Source organism: Magnolia sinica, chromosome 10, assembly GCF_029962835.1.
Source record: "Magnolia sinica isolate HGM2019 chromosome 10, MsV1, whole genome shotgun sequence".
Taxonomy (NCBI): Eukaryota; Viridiplantae; Streptophyta; class Magnoliopsida; order Magnoliales; family Magnoliaceae; genus Magnolia; species Magnolia sinica.
The window spans coordinates 81,114,406-81,130,914 of record NC_080582.1 but is presented as its reverse complement, the minus strand read 5'-3'; the positions used below and the strand labels follow the sequence as shown (position 1 = coordinate 81,130,914).

Genomic DNA, 16,509 nt, shown 5'->3' with positions numbered 1-16,509 from the left:
TAGCCGTTCATTTCTTTGTTACGAGTGTGGCTTGCGTCCATGTGCTAGTATCTGAGAGGCAAATGCCAACATGGTGCACTTTACTCAGCAGTCCTTGAGCTCGCAACAAATCGGCACCCATGTGCGATTCTTCGAGCAGCCTACTTTTTATATGCCCTTGGCCTGAAAATTATCGATTCTAGTCCAGCTTTAAGTCAGCTCAACACGTGCAAAAGAGGGACGGTTGGACAATTTTGAACAATGGTTGACGTTCAAAATACATTTATGGCACGAAATATGAGGCAGGCCAGCATATATTTTGAGTCATAACACCTACGCAGAGGAATTCATCCTGATGAACGGCATGGATCTCACACATGCGTGACATATCGACACGTGGGAAATAAGAGTCCATGAAAAAAATCCTGCGCGCGTATTGTCCCATGGAGAGCTGGCGGGAGTTACATGATTGATACTCGGGCAGCGACGCAGCGCATGACGCTTGATACGCAGGCACTCAAAAAATGTACACGTGGAATACATGAACTAAAATTAAACCGACTACATTGTGTAATCAACTGTCTATATTTAAGATCATATTTTCAAATTAGTTGAACAATTCTAACCTCTGGTAATACAACCATTGGATATTCTTCATTCTCAGCCGTCCAATAAATGGCCACCAATTCGATATACTTAAATAATGTGGAAAATATTTAAAGTTTTGTTTCATGATACATATAAACTAGAAACTATGATTTCGACAATTAAACTACTTAGTTCTAGCCAAGTATGCAATTTCTAAGTGCCTGAGTATCATCCATCACCGTCAGCCAGAGTATCAAAGCTCTTCTCCTTCCAAAATCTCCCACTCAAAATCGCTTCTCTCTCGCGAAAGAAGAAAAATACAGAGAATTCAATCCTCCCGATGGCTTCTGTGTCGGCAAAACCCACTCTCTCTCATCCCTCTCTCTCTTCTCTCCTTCCTCTCCGCAAATCTCAACCGTCGATCACCTTCCCCATCTACAAATCCCCACCGTCCATCCCGTCCTCCCTCTCCTGCCATCTCCCCCTCTCTCCCTTCCTCGGCCGTTCCCTCAAACTCCCCTTCCCTCCGATCCCTTCCCTCTCCCCCCGCACCCATCTCTCGATCCTAGCCGTCGGTTCCGACCCCAGACCAACCGTCCTCATCTCGGAGAAGCTCGGTGAGGCCGGCCTCGATCTCCTCCGGGCGTTCTCCAACGTCGATTGCTCCTACAACCTCTCCCAACAGGAGCTCTGCGCGAAGATCTCGGAATGCGACGCGTTGATTGTGCGGAGTGGGACGAAGGTGACGAGGGAGGTGTTCGAGGCTTCGAGGGGCCGGCTCAAGGTTGTTGGGAGGGCAGGTGTTGGGATCGACAACGTCGATCTCCAGGCGGCGACGGAGCATGGGTGTCTTGTGGTGAATGCGCCTACAGCGAATACGGTCGCAGCTGCCGAGCATGGGATTGCTCTGCTTGTGGCGATGGCGCGGAATGTCGCACAGGCGGATGCATCGATGAAATCTGGTGAATGCTCTCTCTCTCTCTCTTTTAGACTGTTGAAGTGCAATTTTAGATTGGTTATGATGGAGAGAAGATGAAATGTAGAAGAGCCTGGTAAAGATTTTGGGCTGATGAGGATTGAGAATGCTCTTTGGTACAAGTGAAGAACAGCAGACATGCGAATCCTGGATGTTCATCAGGTGGGCCCATGTTAACATGTAATGGCCATTAATAGGGTGATTCGTCCAGTGGGCTACAATGAAAATTGATGGGTCAATATTAATTGAAAACTGTCCACATTCAGTACTAATGGCGGGCCTGCCTGATAGCAGACTGTCCCTTTTGGTTTTGGCTGGGGAGCCTGCCTGATGAACGGCCCAGATCTCATGCACACATGAACATCTGTCGATTTCCCAATATGCGATAATTGAGCAATTTGCCCACCCTACTGATCTGTACATGTGGGGCCCACCTTTTGGTAATCCAGGCTATTCATTCCTGGGTCATCATGGATGGGAGACACTGCAAAAATATCTCTGACAGGGGTTCCTAACTGTCCGATAAATTCAATGTAGCATGTGGACTGTTTTCTCTAATGGTCCACTTGCGAGCCATCAATCAGAACTGAAGGTTGGGCTCTCTTGAAAGAGGATTCTGGGGCAAGGCCCATCAGATGAACAGCTTAGGATTACCAAAAGGTGGGACCACCTACATCAATGTTGGTTGAGCCAAAAAGGCCATTGCTTGTGTTCAAGCATCATATAATTCCCCAAGGGAGAAATCATGTTTAGCTCGCCATCGATTGATGCTGCTTACTAATTCTGCATTATCGTTTCTGTGTTCTTCCTTGGTGCTATGTGCTTGCTTTCAAAGGAGAAAAATGGGGACTGATTTGTTGCTTGAATTTTGAAGTTGAATGTGTGGTTCTCTACTAGGTTGATCTACGCCTTTTCCCACTCCAAAATTAGCAGACATGTTAGAATAAAGATAAAATTTTCTTGAAGAATTATTGGTAGAGTAATGATTCAGTACAACCCATGACAGCTGTATTATGATGCACATCACTGGTTAATATGATTGAGGGTGTGTTTGGTTGCACCAAATCTCATGAAATATACTGAAATTTGCCCAAGATTAGATTTATTAATTGTGAAATTTCATGATATTCATACAACCAACTGTGCCCTAAAAGAAAAATTCTATCACTATAATTTTTCTAACAGAAACTTTACAATGTATTATATATGTATATTACAGCCATAATGCTTCAATTGACTGTTTAAATCTGGGAAAATTGCCGCATGTGAATTGCACTTTTGGGTCTTTGCTGGCTATCTTCCATTTTATGTGAAACTCACTCCTCATTCACAACAACATTTTTAGAAAGCCCTTTTGATTGGTGATGTTTCTTTCTTTGCTTCTGATCCCATGTGATTTTCGAAGAATGTCTTTCTGGTCATACTTTCTAACTGTCTCTGGATATGTCTACGAATCTATAAATTCTATAGGGAAGTGGCAAAGAAACAAGTACATTGGTGTCTCTCTGGTTGGGAAGACATTGGCAGTGATGGGGTTTGGAAAAGTTGGATCCGAAGTTGCTAGACGTGCGAAAGGCCTGGGGATGCATGTTGTGGCACATGATCCATATGCCCCAGCTGATAAAGCAAGGGCTATTGGTGCAAAGCTAGTGTCCTTTGACGAGGCCATAACTGTTGCTGATTTCATCTCACTCCACATGCCCCTCACCCCTGCCACATCGAAGATCCTCAACGATGAATCTTTTGCAAAGATGAAGAAAGGAGTAAGGATTATTAATGTTGCTCGGGGTGGAGTTATAGATGAAGATGCTTTGGTGAGAGCACTCGATAATGGAACTGTTGCTCAGGTATCATTTGGCTGCTTTGCTAGAATCCTAAAACGTCTTGTTTAGCTTCATGATGTGTATTAAAGAACCCTGCTACTAGAGCATTTTTACTTACTAGAAAGAGCAATACCTGTTCTAACTACAAAAATAATAGAAAGAGTTAAATGGTTTTAGTTAAAATCATAAAAATAAATATGAGTAGCATGTTGCAAATACTCTTAGCCATATCAGTACCCTACACTCTGTAACGGTACCCTTACAGGGAAGCATAGGTGCCAAGCAACATGGGTCTGGTGGTCACCACATGCTGCAGGCCCAAAAATATGCTGGTTTGCTCATTAGGTGGGGCAAACATGTTCCAGAACATGGACAGCCAAAAAAGTCCATCCACAGTGCACATTCAATGTCCAAGTATGGACTAACTAGTCAGCTCACCAGCCTGATTTTTGGGCAATGATGCATATATAATGGGCCCATCTGATGAAAAGAATATATCTTGCACATGTGTGCCATGATGGCATGATTCATTTTTTCAAGTATAAGCATGTTCATTATTTATTATCATTTATCAAAAGCCAATCTACATATATAAGCCAAATCAAATCATTATCACATCAACCACTTTCTAAGCAAACCACTTTAATTAATAATGTCTAGTTGAAGGCACAAGTCACAAGTATGAAAAGAAATTAAAATCCCATAGGTTGAGAATATTAAGTATAAAATACAAAATACAAAATACAATTATCATTTATAAAAAAGTAGCGTACGCTACATATGCTACGTGTACACTACAAATACTATGCGTACACTCAATGCTACATGCGCTATGATCCTGTACAGCATGCCACAGGGGATTTACGCTATTTGCTAATGCTACATAGCGTTGTAGTTATGCTACGGGTGCTATTCAAAACACTGCTCTTAGTTAAAACAATGTGCACATGTGAGATGCAATCATGCAATCTAACTTGCTCATCTACCTTTCATGTGCATTTGATGTACATCCGTAGAAGAGATGCGTACAAATCTCAGATGCAACGTGCATGCGACCATGCCTGCAAAAAATATCATATACTTGCATCCTCTGTTATCTTGCTGTATGTACGCTTCCATAGTGTCCACGTGAATGCTTACTGTTATATCTTTAATTGAAATCATAGAATCTTCCCATTCGTCAGCTACAAAGATGTTTTAAACAACCAAAGCTCATATATGGATTTGGGCTACGTTTGAGAATTTCTAAATTTTTTGAACTGGTTGGTTGCTGATCAAATGGTGATTAAAATTACATCCAAATGGCTTCTGTTCACTCTACACCATGAAATGAGAATCATAGGCTACCCTTTGCTTGACAAGTTCTTATGGTCATTTTTGTTACTTCAAAGTTCCAAGTTTTTGGAAACTCAACTAGTGCATTACACAAAGGAAGTCACAAGTATAATACAGATTTATGTTATGATTCGGAACAGGCGGCACTTGATGTTTTCACAGAAGAGCCTCCATCTAAAGACAGCAAATTAATACAGCACGCAAATGTCATTGTTACGCCACACCTTGGAGCGAGCACGACGGAAGCTCAGGTCTGCTTCTACCTCCTGCCCTAATTCTTCTGTATTTGTTTTCATTGCTCTACTCCATGCTACCTCCACCATCAATGCACTGTCTTGATAATTTTCAGGAAGGTGTAGCCATCGAAATAGCAGAGGCTGTTATCGGAGCATTGCAAGGAGAACTTGCTGCAACTGCTGTGAATGCCCCCATGGTTCCTTCTGAGGTAAATTAAAAATAATAATCTGCAGTTACACTAAGCCCTCATCTTTAGTATCTGATGGGCCCCACACTCTGTAGATGCCCTGCCTCAAAAATCAGTCCGGGCCACTCATCAGGTAGGTCACACGTGGATAATTGGCAGTTTCTGTCAGATGGTGTTCTGGTCTCATGCATGTGTGGCCCACCTAATCTGATGACTGCCCGGACATTTAGTCCAGACCATCTGCACATTCAGTTCCAGGATGATGATCACTGTTTACACACATGAGCTATTTCTTCTTTGCAGGTTTTGTCTGAGCTGGAACCTTATGTTATGATGGCAGAGAAGCTGGCCAGGCTGGCTGTACAGTTGGTGGCCGGAGGGAGCGGCATTAAGTCAGTCAAGGTAGTGTACACATCAGCTCGAGATCCAGATGACCTGGACACGAGGCTTCTCCGAGCCATGATCACGAAAGGCATCATAGAGCCGATTTCCAGCATGTTTGTCAACCTGGTCAATGCCGATTTCACAGCCAAGCAGAGAGGCCTCCGGATCAGCGAGGAACGGGTTGTCCTTGATGGGCCAACAGAGTTCCCCCTTGATTCAATCTGGGTCCACATAAGCGATGTGAAGTCGAGGTTCGCTAGTGCCTTATCAGAGTCAGGTGAGATTAGAGTGGAGGGCAGGGTGAGGGACGGGGTGCCCCACCTGACCCGTGTGGGATCTTTCAGTGTAGATGTGAGCCTTGAAGGGAATTTGATACTCTGCAGGCAAGTGGACCAGCCTGGTCTGATTGGGCGGGTAGGAAACATCCTAGCTGATCAAAATGTGAATGTGAGCTTCATGAGTGTAGGCAGGATAGCACCGAGGAAGCATGCCATCATGGCGATTGGTGTGGATGAGGAACCAAATAAGGAGACTCTCAAGAAGATTGGCGATGTACCATCTGTTGAAGAGTTTGTGTTCCTCAAGCTATAGAGAGTAGGAGAATCAGTCACCTAAGGATTCTCATTTTCATTCTTTCGAAGATCAGGTTTTACATGGGGGGAGTTGCAATAGCTGCTGCTAAGGTAGCTCTCCTGTCTTTCCTTATTCTTGCTGTTTGAGGTTTTTGGCCTAATATTACCTGCTGGAGAAATGCCACAGGAGATTCGATTAAAAACAGATTGATGAGGAGATTTGCAGTGCATGTGCCAACATGTCACCCATGTACATGATATGGGTCATTCATCAGGTGGGCCCACTGTGAACATGTCATGGACCAAAAATCCAACTGGTGACCATGCATATGTTGAATATCAAAATGCTGGTCCTTTTCCACTTGTCCATTTCCCCTCCATGTATGCCTCACCTAGCAAGTCGACCGTATGCGTTTTTGGGACAGGGAATGTTCTTGGTGGCCCCCACCTCATTAAGGGCTCGGATCTCACACAAGCATGGCATGCTGACATCTGCGTTGCGGATCTCCATAACAATTAGCATCTCTTACCTAGTGTTCTTGCTGTGTTCCTTTTGTCAATGCTACATGGCAGAAGCTAGACACAGTCAGTTTTGATCTACATGGTTGGCGGTTCTGCGTATTGGGGTTGATCCTATCTCTGAGTATGTAGTGGATTGTTGAAGCTTCTAATTCTCTCCTGGAATGCTCGATTTCACTGCTAAACTACCACAATTAATTATTCTTTGATGTAATACTTTTCATTTTTCCAATAAAATTATTTGGCTGTTCATGATCACTGATCTGTTCTTATTTATGAAACTTTAGCAGGAGGGAATCTCTAGTTTTGATCCATTAGAATTTATTACTGTTGTGAGAATTGATGCCATGCGATCCTAGTTGAATGAGAATAGTTGGACAGTGCAATTGACCAATCTGGACTGTCCATTAAGTCCATGACATATTTCATAGATTTCCATGCAAAATTCACACTGATTGGCTGATCCGATCTGTCAGTAAGTTGGCCTTCTCTTTTATAGCAATTTTTTTTTTCTTGTGATGGATCAGATGGTTACGATTGCCTGATAAAAGTGATTATTCACTATTAGCAATCCATGATGGGCTCACCAGATAGATGCCTCAAATCATTGATTGGTCCTATTTTTTCCACAAATGATATTGACTGCCATTTTATAGGTTACTGATCAGATGGTTAAAATTGTCTGATTGGTGTGATGTATGGAAAATCTGATGGATGTAAAGGACAGTACAGATCGGGCAAATGGACTGCCCAAGTGTCTCAATGCAACTAGGAGCATTATAACTTAAAAAATTTTCCAAGAGCATGGGATCATTCCTCTATCATCATTGTCTTCTCCATCATTGTCTTCGTCGCCATTACTTTTCATTATTATTTATTATTATTGTCCTTGTTAACAATATTATTTGATTTTTTAGGATGTCGGGCAATAAGACTGCACTAGCATAACTGGCTCGGATATATAGTAAGCATGACTTTTGCCGACAAGGTGGCCCCAAAATGGACGATTAAAAGTAAAGTTGCGAGTGGCCCAACTTTAAAGGGAAAAAAATCAGATGGCTAATATTATCTTCTCAGTGCAGTTTTTCTATTATGCTTTATTCACAGCTGGGTCAGCAATTTGGGCTATCCGGACCGTTGTTCAACCATGCCATGTGTATGTTCGAAAGAGTCACCACCATTTTTTAAATGGTGTAGAATTAACATTAGAATCTAGTGCATGCAACCTGCACAGGGCGCTCTGATAGCCCCACCCCACCCCACCCCACCCCACCTACCTATCATGAGTTACCCTGGGGCATGTTTGGATATGCGGAATCCAAGGCAAAAGAAGGGGAAAGACTAATTATCCCATGATTTTCATGAGAATTATTGAAACATGAATTTTTTTATTTTTAGAGTTAAGAAATTTTATTAAGGAGCCGAAATGGCAAGGTTACAGAAGCAAAACAAAACAGCACAAAAGAAGCAGGGGATTATTGTGTTCAACCCACACTACTGAGAACTGCAAAGAAGATAGACCGCCACTTTCTTTTTCATAATGCACCTCCCGACTCCCCATGCCGGCAACAAAATAGGTCATCCAGAGAGGAGGGCTTGGACCAAGAGACACCCACTAAGCGCAACACACTCCACCACAGATCAGAGGAAAATTTGTAGTGAATAAAGAGATGGTCCATCGATTCTTCCTGATGAAGACAGAGGAGGCAGACATTTGGCAACACAAAGCCTCTCCTTTTCAAGTTATCCACTGTTAATTTCATTTTTGAGTTCTTGTTTAAATGGCAAGTGGAAATTTATATTCCTCTTACAACACTTTCCTAGCTTCTTTTCTTAAGAACATAAGTTATGAAAAATTGTAATGATTGCTTAGTGGAATCCTGCTTGTTGCCATCCAAACAACACAAAATGTCACATCAAAGAAAAATTCTTTTCCTTTTCATTGTTTGGCATGGGATTAAACTGGCTGTTACACTTCAGCCCTATTTGTGTGAAAAAGAAAAGAAAAATGAGTTTGGATTGTTTTCTTCTTGAGCCAAAAGGGGCTCCATGTCAGCTTTGTTGCTGAAGAAGCCCCCAAACTCAGTGTACAATGAATTAGATTGAGTTTTATAGGGCTTCTTTCCTCAATAGGATGCTGATGTGGAGACCTTTTCCTGTTCTAAACTGCCGACGGAACCGATTAAAATCCATTTGAATATTGCATATCCAAATAGGCGCTTAGGGAGTGTTTGGTCACTTTAAGAGTGGGACCAAAAAAAAAAGTGCCATCTCTTAGGGGCGATTGGATCTTAAGTTACTTAAGATAAGCTACTTGTGCCTTAAGTAGCTTATCTTGATTTCTACTTATTAAACTGAAGTGACTTACTAATTTTAAGGAGGCATTTGGATCTTAAGCTACTTAAGTTACTTATGCTTCAAGTAACTTACCTTGGTTTCTACTTATTAAGCCGAAGTCATTAACTTTAAGTAAAAAAGTTACTTATAATTGATCAGAAACCAAACTTACCTCAATAAGTAACTTATCTATTGTTGTAATTAGAAAAAGTAACTTATTTGCTGGCATAAACCTGCCCATAGGGAGATGATGAATGATTTTCCAACTTGCTGCAAAGTCTATTTTCAATCTATTGATTGGATGGCTTTGATTGTTCAATCTGAGTGATTATAAAAGGGATGGGCAATCAAAGGTGGACCCAAACAGTATAAGGTTCAAACTGATGATGGTTCTAATACGATGACCTGTCAATTTTTCAAGCCATTGTTTAGATGGTTAGCATCAATTACATTATTTGGAGATTTATGGGAAATCAAAGGTTGCTTCAGATGGTGAACCATGACTAGAACTTTTCTAGTATAATATAGGCCATCCATTTCTTAGTTATTGATGAATGATCACAAGCATTCAAATAAGGCCTTCCAAAATGGACGGTACTCCTACCTTCCAATTTGCTTGTACGGCATTATTTCGCTGATCATGGTTATATCTGGGCCACATGCAATCTGCAGTAGACCCTCCAATCCACTTGTCTTTGTTAGTCAGGTGGCCCATTTGAGCCCACAAATAAATTAATCTGGATCAGTAATGGTCCACTACCACCCAAAATAGTGCACTCACAGGTCAGCATTGCTCCCGCCGTCTGAAGAACTCACGTTGGCTTTTCTTAATAGGGGGCGGAAACGGCAACGTAGGGGAAGGGGAATTCTTTGATACTCTGTAAGAACATGATGCTTTATACACAGGCTCTGAAAAACTGTACACATTGTCTACTGACTCGAGTTAAGCGGACTAAAATCATTGGAACCCACTAAAGCTACGCTGTATTCCAAAAATCAGATTGTTTAAGCAATCCTAACCTCTGATTTATGGACACTTCTTTATGGAAATGTGACCATTAGATAAATTTCATTTTGATTGGTTAAGCAATCCTAAACTCTGATTCATGGACACTTCTTTGTGAAAATGAAACCATTAGATACTTTTCATTTTTATCCATCCAATAAATATTCATAAATCCAACAATTAGATGACCAACTAAGTGTGGTATTTGGTTAAAGATACATATAAATTTGGGACCTAGGGTTTTAACATTTTAGCTCTTGTATGCTACATGTAATTTCTAAATAAAATTTCAAAGTGCCTGTACATCTTTCATCACATTGTAGAGTTTTTGTTTTTGAGTAGCTACACATGCACTTTCATAGTTTGGATAACATATAAGGATTCATACCTAGAAATCAAGTGGAATTTTGAGAGAACATTATTTATCACGCCATGGAGAACTTTAAGCTACTAATTTTTAATAGTCCAAGAATATTAAAAATACGTCCTAGCAATATATGATAATATTAAATTTCAAACTATTGAATGATATCTTGAAGATCTCAAAAAGTCAATATATGATAATATTAAATTTCAAACTATTGAATGACATCTTGAGGATCTCAAAAAGTTATTCATGTAATTAAGTTTAATCTCCATGTATTAAGTATGTCTAAATTGTTATAAAAAAAATAAATTAGCCAGCTTCATTATCACCATTAATACATGTTATCCTGGCAACTGATTAGAAGGATTAGGATAGTTTGGATGAGAAAATTGAAGGTATACAAGTAAGCCCCACATGCCCATATCTAACATATATGTCATCCAAACCCTTCATAAGGCTAATATCATTGAGTTAAATTTTAGACACCACTGATAGAAAATTTCCGTGGCCCCCACAAACTTTTCAATGGTGGAAATTCAATCCCCACTCTTCCTGCGGTGTGGATCAGCGTGATTTTTTATCTCGTCAAGTTGTGAGTAGAGGTGTACACAAACTAAGCTAGCTTGGTTAGCTCGCTCGACTCGACTCGAAAAAGCTCGATTCGACTTGGTCCGAAGCTAAGTCCGAGCCGAATCAAGCTGATTTTTTGAGCTTGAAAATGAGTTCGAGCCGAGTTCGAGCTACCCCAGCTTGACTCAACTCGGATCGAACCCAACTCGAATCGAACTCGAATCGAACTAGTTTGGTGACTCGGTTTCTTTGATATTGATGTTGCTTACCAAGTGTTTGATGAAATGAGGTATGGTTGGTGGCAAGGAAGGTACGTATATGAAACAAATATATATTTTTTTTAATACTTAATTTTTAGGTTGCTTAAAAAGTATTTGATAAAATACCTATAAAACAACTACTAATATATGTAAAACATTAATATTTTAAAGGATTTTAAAAGTGTAATTCACGTGTTTATGAAAATGCTGCATAAGTGAAATCGGCTTGATCTTGGCTTGAATTAGCCCAAGCTGATTGAATCGAGTTGAGCTGGCCAATTAAGCTAAAGGATGGAGCCAAGTTCGAGCTGAGGTTAGCTAGTAGCCGAGCCCAGTTGAGCTAAGGCGAGCTAGACTTGGTTCAACTAGGTGTACACACCTAGTTGTGAGTTTGAGATACTAATGGACGAATTTCTGAGCCCACGTAGCTTCGGACCACAAGAACTTCCAGTGTGCGGATGCCACGGGCAATTGGCGTCCTCGTGTTGGAATCATGACCGAGTGTAACAATCTACTGAAGTAGCCATCGGTGGAACGCATATTCTTTCATAAAACCCAATATAACGTCTTTGGTCGTCTTACAAACGAATACCGCATGCTTATCTAACTAAAATGATCTGATGAAACAGATGAACGGTCTGGATATAATACAATCATCACGTATGGGCCCCACAGAGTTTGGGGTTACGGGAGATTCCTCTAACTCCGGTTTACAGGCAAATCGCGTGGCCTCCACCTGGAACGGTCCACTGAAATCCGGTCCACCCAAACCGGTCCATGAACACCCTCTCTCTCCTCTCTCTCTCTCTCTCTCTCTCAATTCAAGCTAGCGTTTCCTTCCTTTTTCTCCCATTCATACAGAATCAATGATATCAAGCTAACTTTCCCGAAGTACCCTTCAACTCTTTCAAGAGTCTAAGACCTCTCTCTCTCTCTGTCTGCTTTTCCCTACAGGGATTAGAGTGGGATCTGCTCTGCAGATCTCTAAAGACCCTCCTCTTCTCTTGACGAATCTCAGCCGTTGGATCTGCTCAATTGATGCTCTAAGAGATTTCTCCAACCATGGGCATCCTCTTCACGAAAATGCTCTCATCTATCTTCGGCAACCGGGAAGCCCGAATCCTCGTTCTTGGCCTCGACAATGCTGGAAAAACTACTATTCTTTGTATCCTTTTCACCCATAGTGTCTGTTTTTCTTTTTGGATATTTGGGTTCTCGAGCATTTGGGATTTGTGGGCTTAATTCAGTCTCGTTCAGATCGGCTTCAGATGGGAGAGGTTGTCTCCACAATTCCAAGTGGGTTTTCGATTTCTCGATCTTCACGATTCGTACTTTCTTGCTTTTCAATTTTCAATTTTTGTTTTTATTTTTAAAATTTTGATCCTTTTGTCTTTGCAGCTATTGGGTTTAACGTCGAGACGGTGCAGTATAACAATATCAAGTTTCAAGTATGGGATTTGGGTATGTCTACTTCAGACCATTATTTGTTTTGCATCCGATTCAATTGCAAGTATTAGATACTTGCGATACTTCAGTTGTGTTTGGATGTGCAATTGAATTGAGTTGCGAATTTACAGTTTAATCGCGACAAACTAAAATGAAACAAAATGTTTCCTAGTTTTTATGGTGAGAGAGTAACTCAACTTGAAAATTTATGTGATTTGAGCCCAGGAGCTCAATGTGAATGTTATGTTAGGAAGTTACAATTTGGGTTATCTTGACTTCATGAGACCGATAGCTGTAATTCAATTCAATAGTGCATCCGACATTCCAAATGCACACTTAGAGTTTGTGAAATCGTGATGCCAGTTTTGTTTGTTGTGGTTCTCTAGTGATCGAATCAAGATTTGAATGTGAAACAAGGATATCAATGTGAGAGAGAACATTGATATGATTTTATGCAATTGTGATTCTCACTGGGCTTTTAGCTATTCTACAAATTTATTACTTTGTTAGTTTAAGTCAATCTGGACTTCCCATTTTCGCAATAGTCTCAATTGCACTCCAGTTGTTGTTTGATTACAACTACATGAATTTAGATAATCATCATCATCTAAACCTTATCCCAACTAATTGGGATCAGATACACGAATCCTACATTCTACTCTATCAAGGACCATAGGTCATCAAATATGATCTTACCTTTCAAAAAAAAAAAAGAAAAAAAAAAAAGAAAGAAAAAAGAAGAAGAAAAAGTCATCAAATATGTTCCTACTACCTCCACCCATGTCCTTTTGGGCATTCCACAACACGAACTTAGGTGTGATAAAAATAAAATATTGCCATGTTTGGATACATAATTGAATTTGGATGTGGGGAGGAGTCAACTTGGTGTACCATGTACCTGCTCTCTAGGTTGTGGATGTGTGTATTGTGGAGACAAGATTCTTTTTATGTATTGAAAATGCTTTTATGTGGATTCTTAAATTGTCCTATTTCTGGATAGTTTGATAGTATGACATGTACGGATGTATTTTCTATGCAAATTTAGATGTGATTTGAGATTCAACGCATCATCTAATGTAGGGGCATTTTCACACTGGGCTCAAGTGGGGTTGCTTGTGGGATGCAAGGGCACAGTCGGGGTGGGTGTGGCCCACGGAGGAGGTCTCGTGTTCGAGAACTGACAATTGTGAGTAGAACCCACTATATAAGTGAACGGCGGACAATGGCTTGAATAATGGAGCCATCCGATGTGTTCTAAAAGTAAATGCCCAGATGATGACCCGAATAACGGTGTCACTTGGCAAGTTTCAAGAGTGACGGCCAAACGATGACTTGAATAATGGTGTCATCTGATGATCATATCCAGATAAAGGTTGCCCTTAAAAAAATCCAGATAAATATTTATAGCGGAGGAAACTTTATTGTTGATGCATCCAATAAAACTGTGAGGGATGTGTTGAATGGTCAATTGGTGGTAGGTCAGAACATTTTGAGTAGACTATGGTTGAACATCATATATTGCATTGATCAGTGCTTTGAGGGACGTGGTTGACTGTCCAAAGGATTACTGTACCATTGTTAGGTACAAGATCCCTTGTGCAGATTTTGGAAGTCTGCCCATGTGATTTGGGGCCCACGAAAGGGGTTCGGCCGAGGTCCTAAAACCCATGAGATGTGAGGCCTGGGCTATGAGATAAAGGGATTAATTCGCCATACTCTAACAGTTCGAGCTTTTAGAGCAAGTGGTTAATTGTCCTGCATCATCATCCCATTTATTCTTTGGATATATGGTATTTTACTGATTGCATGCCTCCTCTATGAACAACGGTTTATTTGGATGGCAAGATATAAATAGAGAATTTTTCATTGGAGAATTAAGGGGAGATGTTGCTGAATTTCTTTGCTCTTATCTAATTGTGTAAGAACAAAAGTACATGATACATTACTGAATGGGCATTAAAAATTGAAACTAATCCATACTTTAGATGGTGGCTGGTGGAACTTGGATAGAGTTGATGGTGGAACTCAAAATAGATAAAGGATGTTTGATGAGTAGTGAGAGTTGTTTGATAGGGTGCATGCCCATTGTTTAGGTGAAAGAATAATGGTGTCATCTGATGATCATATCCAGATAAAGGTTGCCCTTAAAAAAATCCAGATAAATATTTATAGCGGAGGAAACTTTATTGTTGATGCATCCAATAAAACTGTGAGGGATGTGTTGAATGGTCAATTGGTGGTAGGTCAGAACATTTTGAGTAGACTATGGTTGAACATCATATATTGCATTGATCAGTGCTTTGAGGGACGTGGTTGGCTGTCCAAACGATTACTGTACCATTGTTAGGTACAAGATTCCTTGTGCAGATTTTGGAAGTAATATTTAAAAGTGTGTAATAATGAGGAAATGTTGACGATGTTAGAACTTCACAAGCTGAAGATAACAAACTTAGGCCATATGTGATCAATGTACCCGGTGATTACAATGTTGGTGATGATGAAAACGATGTCAAAAGCTTGTGACTTATGAAGAACCATCGGATCTTATGTCCATGCAAAGTTTGTTAGATAATGACAAAGAAAGTGATCATGGTCTTAGTGATGCAAAAGCGGTGTATTAAATGAGGAGGGTGTTTATTTTGATAGTGAGAAACCAACTTTGTATATTTAGCTAGTGTTTATGATGTTTACGTATTTCATGCTGCACTTCAACATTACTAGGTTGTTCAAGGGTTGAAGTGTTTTACAAGAAGAATGATAGGAAGCATATCACAACGACGTGTAAGGGAGCTGATTGTGCATGGAGGATTCATGTGATGGTGCAGCAAGATGATGGGACTTCTATAATTCAGATATGGAAGAACTTTCAAAAGGAGTTCCAAGGAAAGTTCTTCAAGGATATGTTTTGGCACTTTCTTACATTGATTTCACTTTTTAGCAGTCTTGGACTGCAAAAAATAGTTTGAAATTGTGCACAAACGGATAACCAAGGTAGAACCAACAAATTGGAGATAAACATTTTTTTCACGAGGGTTTGAAAGTTGATCATGTAATGGAAAACAGATTCTTTCAGCAGCTACATATTTGAGCCACTATCATTACCAGTAGTGGATACTATGAACACAATAAGAGTTAAGCTGATGAATAATATGGCGTCAGGGAGGAGAAAGACAAAAGGCTGGACATTCACTCTTGTTCCAAGTCTTGTCAAATATCTGAGAAAGCTTCCTAAAGAAGCATGTGATTGTTCGGTAAAGCGTTCAAGCTTGGAGGAATCTGAAGTTACTGGTCCCAAGGTTATGATAGTCACCAATTTACGTTGACATATTTGCACTTGCCATAAACGGTAAGTGTCATGGTTCCCATGCAAGCATGTTGCAACTTGTGGTTATGCAATTAGTTAGGTAAAAGTAAGGTAAAATGTGTAAAAGGATTAGTAAATACATTAATTGCATTTCTGCAGTTATAAAATATGCTTAGGTGCTGTTTGTTTTTCCGTTTACCCCTGTAAATGGTGGTAAATAAGTAATTATTATTTACGTAAGGAATTCATGCCAGCTGCCCCCAGGACGTTGACATCTACAGTTGTTTGATTTGTTTTGACACCAATGCCGAGGAGGAAGAATTAAAATCTATGGGGGCCAACATGATGTTTGATCCATGCTATCCATCCGTTTTACCAGCTTATTTTAGGGCATGAGCCCAAAAACTGAGAAGGATCCAAAATGCAAGTGTACCACACCACTTGAAACAGAGGGAGTTGAACACCTACCATTGAAAACTTCTTAGGGGCCCCATAAGTTTTAGATGAAGTTGATATTTGTGTTTTCGCTTCGTCCATGTTTGTCTGACCTTATAAACACAGGTTAGACGACTGATACATGTCACTTGATACACGCCACTGTGGGCCCTAGGAAGGATTC

The 16,509-nt window shown here is 40.4% G+C and overlaps 2 protein-coding genes across 3 annotated transcripts in view; both read left to right on the top strand.

Moving 5' to 3' along the window:
- The first annotated feature begins 130 nt into the window (after positions 1–130).
- Positions 131–7,852, top strand: LOC131217135 (D-3-phosphoglycerate dehydrogenase 3, chloroplastic-like). 2 transcript variants are annotated; one of them, XR_009157206.1, is made up of 6 exons: positions 131–1,529; positions 3,014–3,390; positions 4,842–4,952; positions 5,051–5,146; positions 5,429–6,192; positions 7,518–7,852. XR_009157206.1 is itself a non-coding variant. In XM_058211910.1 (5 exons), the coding sequence occupies exons 1-5, from the start codon at positions 908–910 to the stop codon at positions 6,098–6,100; spliced, it is 1,878 nt and encodes a 625-aa protein (XP_058067893.1). In that variant the 5' UTR covers positions 132–907; the 3' UTR covers positions 6,101–6,858. The 2 variants fall into 2 exon arrangements, 1 of the variants encoding a protein (XP_058067893.1); XM_058211910.1 differs by lacking the exon at positions 7,518–7,852 and having other exon boundaries at positions 132–1,529; positions 5,429–6,858.
- Positions 7,853–11,939: 4,087 nt separating this feature from the next.
- The window catches only part of LOC131217134 (ADP-ribosylation factor 1-like), a 33,345-nt gene continuing 28,775 nt past the window's right edge, over positions 11,940–16,509 (top strand). The window contains exons 1-3 of the mRNA XM_058211909.1: positions 11,940–12,305; positions 12,398–12,436; positions 12,539–12,601. Of these exons, the coding sequence (XP_058067892.1) occupies positions 12,203–12,305; positions 12,398–12,436; positions 12,539–12,601 (205 nt within the window). The 5' untranslated portion in view covers positions 11,940–12,202. The remainder of the gene's footprint in view (positions 12,306–12,397; positions 12,437–12,538; positions 12,602–16,509) is intronic.

What these genes read in the sequence shown, in the direction of transcription:
- LOC131217135 (XM_058211910.1), top strand. Translation starts at nt 908, where the DNA reads ATGGCTTCTGTGTCGGCAAAACCCACTCTCTCTCATCCCTCTCTCTCT. An exon ending in GGATGCATCGATGAAATCTG is followed by an intron (nt 1,530 to 3,013) that starts GTGAATGCTCTC and finishes TAAATTCTATAG; the next exon opens with GGAAGTGGCAAAGAAACAAG. An exon ending in ATAATGGAACTGTTGCTCAG is followed by an intron (nt 3,391 to 4,841) that starts GTATCATTTGGC and finishes GATTCGGAACAG; the next exon opens with GCGGCACTTGATGTTTTCAC.